Here is a 4,775-nt window from a genome sequence, read left to right as displayed (position 1 = left end):
GGCACATCCCTTATCGTCCTGTGATACAGCCAGCAATAGCAACAGAGTCAATACTATACTGCTAGAACAGGTGAGAGAGTAAAAAGGTGTGATCACAAACAAGGCAGGCAGGAGTGCCGTCTGTGTCTGTGTCTGTAATGTGTGTGTTTGTGGGTATTGGCAGGGTGGCATTTCATGCAGAAACATTGCATTGGCAGTATTTGAGGTTGTATCGTCAAGGGAACATGCTTATCGCCCTGGAGACCAGGCTTCCAACCTAAACAATCTCTTATCGAGGGATTGAAGTCTGAAATCCTCATTCCCCTCTCCATGCAGATACCCCCCCACTTCCCCACCCAGGCCTTCCTAACTATGTTCCTCTTATCTAATCATATCAGGTGTTCCTCACTTCTCAGCTCTGCCAAACAACCTACCAACCAACCTCCACTGAAACATGAGATGCCTGTAAGTGGTGGCCCCAAAAACATCAATTTTCAGTCAAAGATGTTGGTTTTCATACAACTCCTCCATTATAAATGTAAAGTATTAAATGCAGGTGTTTAAACTCCCTACAAAGATGGTGCAGTGACCATAGAAACCTTTAGAAAGAGTTAGAAAAAAATACATTTTTGCTGAGGTTCCTTCAATTGACAAGAACAAACACCAACAGAGAAACACAGAGGGCCATAGAAAGCCAGGCTACACTCTAGATTCCATGAGTCATACAAATGTTGCCATTTTTTATCATAGAAATGAAGAACAAAGATTTGACACTTCCGAGCCCAAAAAGTAAAAACATAAAAAGGTCAGACATAAATGAGGCCTAAAAACAAAAAAGTCCCTAAATACAGGAAATTATTTATAGTAAATCAATCATTGGGACTCCATCATCAGGGAGCTGATAGTCCACGAGGACCAGAGGTGATACAGTACGGTGGCCTGTAGGTGCGTGAGTCAAACTGAAACTGTCTGTGTGTTTAAGTCTTTGGCTCAGTCTCTCAGATCCACATTAGGCCCAGTCCAGACCTCTGACACACACAGCAACCACTCCTTTCTCTCTCCATCAGGTTCCATCTGGATCACATGATTCCTCTGTATCTGCTCTTCTCTTTCTTCCTCTTTGCATCCATCTTTATTTTCTTTGTCAAGCTCTGTAGTTCTCAGGCCTGAGTCCCTTTCATTCTCTCTCTCTCCCTCCCCATTCTAAGGTTCCTCCTCTCCCGTGGACACAGCCAGACGCATGGCCACAGACAGGTGGTCAGTGAGGCCGGCTAGCTGGGTGATGAAGCTGAACTCTTCAATGTCCTGCAGGTGGCGACAGAGAGAAGGTTCATGACATCACCACAATAATTTCATGATACAACATTATGGGATTACAGATTAATTATATAAAGTCAGCATAATACTAGATTACAACACAGTGCATTTTAAATCATAATATTCTGCACCACTGTGTGTATCTGAAAGTGTATGTCGACCAGAATTCCTGCCATAGCCAAGTTTAATCACAAGGGGGCAGTTCAGTGCAACGATTGATAATGAGAAAAACTACAGCAGTAGTACGAGATGTTGTCCTGCACAGATTTGCAATCTATGCAAATAAAGTAATTTGGTTTTCTAATGATGAAAACATTGACCTAACCCTAACTCTCCTTTCCCAGTTTGTTTGATCTGGTCTTGATGCTCAGTCTCCTCTCTTTGCATGTTTCTACGTCACAACCTCCTTGGTATCTACAGGGTCTTTAGCCAGGGGTTTACGTACCACTTTCCAGTCCTGCTGCACCTCCTCTCTGTAAAGGATGTAGTCGATCCTCCTCCCATTGCCTTTCAGGGGGATTTTTCTGCCCTTCTGATTAGGACAGTGGTTTTTATTGGTGGGGAACACCAGGTATTCCTTCCTCCCCTCCTCATTCTCCATCACTCTGTCAACAAAAACAACCAATAAACAACTTAAAAATACCATACAATTTCAACAGATATTAATATGTGTATATGTATTGTCTACCTGTGTGTGTGTGGGTGTGTGTGTGTGTGTGTGTGTGTGTGTGTGTGTGTGTGTGTGTGTGTGTGTGTGTGTGTGTGTGTGTGTGTGTGTGTGTGTGTGTGTGTGTGTGTGTGTGTGTGTGTGTGTGTGTGTGTGTTGATATTCGTTGTTTTACTTACTTTTGTAAACTCTCTGGTGAGCTGACCTCCTCGTCATAAAGCCCACTGGTGTCCAGTAGTGTACCTGTTAACACACACATACACACACACACTACACTGTTTTTCTGATGTGCTTTTCTTTCAAAAACAAGGGCATTTCTAAGTGACCCCAAACTTTTGAATGGTAGTGTTTATCTGGGTATAAAAGGGTATAAAACAATTTTGAGAGTGTTGAAAGTTTCCAAGATCACAGTGGTCTCCATCATGGCTAAATAAAACAAATATGGAACTCCCCAAACTCTGCCTAGAGCTGGATGTCCAACCAAACTGAGCAACTTGGAAAGCAAGACCTTGGAAAGAAAGACTGAGATTGGAGAACCTGCCTGTCTCTACATCACTCTACATCACCAATCTGGGCTTTATGGGAGAGCGGCCAGACGGAAGCTACTCCTGAGAGAAAGGCACATGAAAACACGCCTGGAGTTTGCAAAAAGGCACGTGAAGGAGTCTGTGGTCTGATGAGACAAAAATTTAACTCTTTAGCCTGAATGCAAAACGGTATGTCTGGAGGAAACCAGGCACAGCATCATGTTATTAGGATGCTTTTCATCAGCAGGGACTGGGATACAGATAAGAATAAAGGGAACAATGAATGGAGCCAAACAGACAAATGCTTGATGAAAACCTGCTTCAGGGTGCAAACAACCTTAGACTGGGGGTGAAGATTTATGTTCCAACAGGACAATGACCCCAAGCATACAGACAAAGCAATGCTGGAATGGCTTCAGAACAAGAATGTGAAAGTCCTTTACTGGACCAGCCAAAGCATTTCTGTATTTCATTTTCAATACATGTGGTAAATTTCCAAAAGCATGTTTTCACTTTGTCATTAGCTGGTATTGTGTGTGTAGATGGGTAAGAAAAAACATTTTGAATTCAGGCTGTAACACCGCAAAACGTGGAGTAAATCACGGGGTTGGAATACTTTCTGAAGGACTGTAAACTCCTATATATCTACGCATTGGCTCTAGTGCACAATAAACTTGGCTTGGTTGAATATACGCCAACATCCATCCTACCATCTCTCACAGCATATAGCACTTACCAAACATCACTGTGTCCTAGATAATGTTCCCTCTCCTTTAGATTCGGTTCCAGACCATAATTCTCCAGGTTTATGCCAGCATCTATTGTACTTATTTTTGGTCTGCACAGTGTGTGCCCAGATTGGCTGCTATAGGAAATCAAGCTTTTTCTAAAGAGGCAAAGCCTAGTTCCCTGACACGAGCACACCCACTTCCTCCAGTACCAGCCCAAACTTATATCCACTCACCCAGAGCCCAAGGCTTGTCCTCCCCTGGCCCCAGGCGACATGGGTCTTTGTACTGGGTGAAGACAGCATGCTGCTGCTCCAGTTTATCCTCTGAAATAGAGGGGTGCAATGAGAAACAAAGAGGTGCTTGTCTGTACAGATCCACCAGACATTGGTCTAGATACATAAAATTATATGTACAACACCCACAAGTACAATTTCTGCAGGATGTCAGAGAACAGAAGATTTTCACGCAGTCAGACAGCTAGCTACCTGAGGAGCAGTTATCGAAATTGAGGTCGCCGAGGACAACATCAAAGGCCACCTGGTCCTCCAGACCCTTCTCCTCCGAGGGGCGGGACGTCATCTTGCGGAACTCCGCCCCCCACACCAAGAGCAGATCCAACTGCTCACAACGCACAGCTGCATCTCCTGAGAGATGGAGAGAGAGACAGGGAGAGAGAGACAGAGAGAGAGAGACAGGGTGAGAGAGAGGAGGGTGTGGGGGATGGAAATAAAACAATTGAGTGGCTTAGCTTAGCTTAGCCAGCGAGGATGACCATGCTACTAAACATATTTGTATGGGGGAAGAGCAGGGATTGTCAGGAACCCTGGATGACGTATATTCAATGCTGATCATTTATGAATCAACAAGACAATGCAAACATGTGTTCTAAATGTAGACAGTAATATAATAGTTGCCTCTGCCTGCACAAGCAGCAAAGGCCAAAATAAACAGAAATAAAAGGCACAAGTACACACACACACACACACACACACACACACACACACACACACACACACACACACACACACACACACACACACACACACACACACACACACACACACACACACACACACACACACACACACACACACACACACACACACACACACACACACACACAGAACAAGCAGTAAGAAGGGAAAAATGGGCCATGAAAAACAAACAGCAATAAAAATGTGCCCCGTTGCAAAGATGTATACTGTAGTGTGCAGCATCACCCAGAACATAATGAGGCTTTTCTTGTACTCTCTCCCATATGTTTAAGTTGTCTTTAGAAATAGCCGTAGTTCTATAATTAGCTGAGTGAGCAGACTCTCAGAGACATGGGAGGCTCCAGAAATAGCAGAGAGATCTGTCTTGGTAAAAAATTAGACCCAGAGACCAGAGGCTTTAAATAGGCTTGACACTTAAAACAGCTTGAGCTTGTCTCCATGGGAACAGAGGATGTGTGCGGGTTTGATGCATCCATTTATCATATACACCGAGGTAGAAAGCTGAGTAGTCTACTACACACTAACCACCTTAAACCATCTGCCTACGACTGTTGTGTTC

At 43.9% G+C, this 4,775-nt stretch overlaps 1 protein-coding gene across 1 annotated transcript in view; it reads right to left on the bottom strand.

Annotated features, from left to right (window-relative positions):
* Positions 1-350: 350 nt before the first annotated feature.
* Positions 351-4,775, bottom strand: part of LOC139415753 (sphingomyelin phosphodiesterase 3-like) — a 40,797-nt gene continuing 36,372 nt past the window's right edge. The window contains exons 4-8 of the mRNA XM_071163834.1: positions 3,707-3,865; positions 3,455-3,544; positions 2,143-2,206; positions 1,742-1,901; positions 351-1,284 (exon numbers count right to left, since the gene is read on the bottom strand). Coding sequence (XP_071019935.1) covers positions 1,183-1,284; positions 1,742-1,901; positions 2,143-2,206; positions 3,455-3,544; positions 3,707-3,865 — 575 coding nt within the window. The 3' untranslated portion in view covers positions 351-1,182. The remainder of the gene's footprint in view (positions 1,285-1,741; positions 1,902-2,142; positions 2,207-3,454; positions 3,545-3,706; positions 3,866-4,775) is intronic.

Source organism: Oncorhynchus clarkii, chromosome 1 (assembly GCF_045791955.1).
Source record: "Oncorhynchus clarkii lewisi isolate Uvic-CL-2024 chromosome 1, UVic_Ocla_1.0, whole genome shotgun sequence".
NCBI classification, from domain to species: Eukaryota; Metazoa; Chordata; class Actinopteri; order Salmoniformes; family Salmonidae; genus Oncorhynchus; species Oncorhynchus clarkii.
The sequence above is the reverse complement of the archived record's forward strand: the minus strand, read 5'-3'. Positions and strand labels throughout refer to the sequence as shown.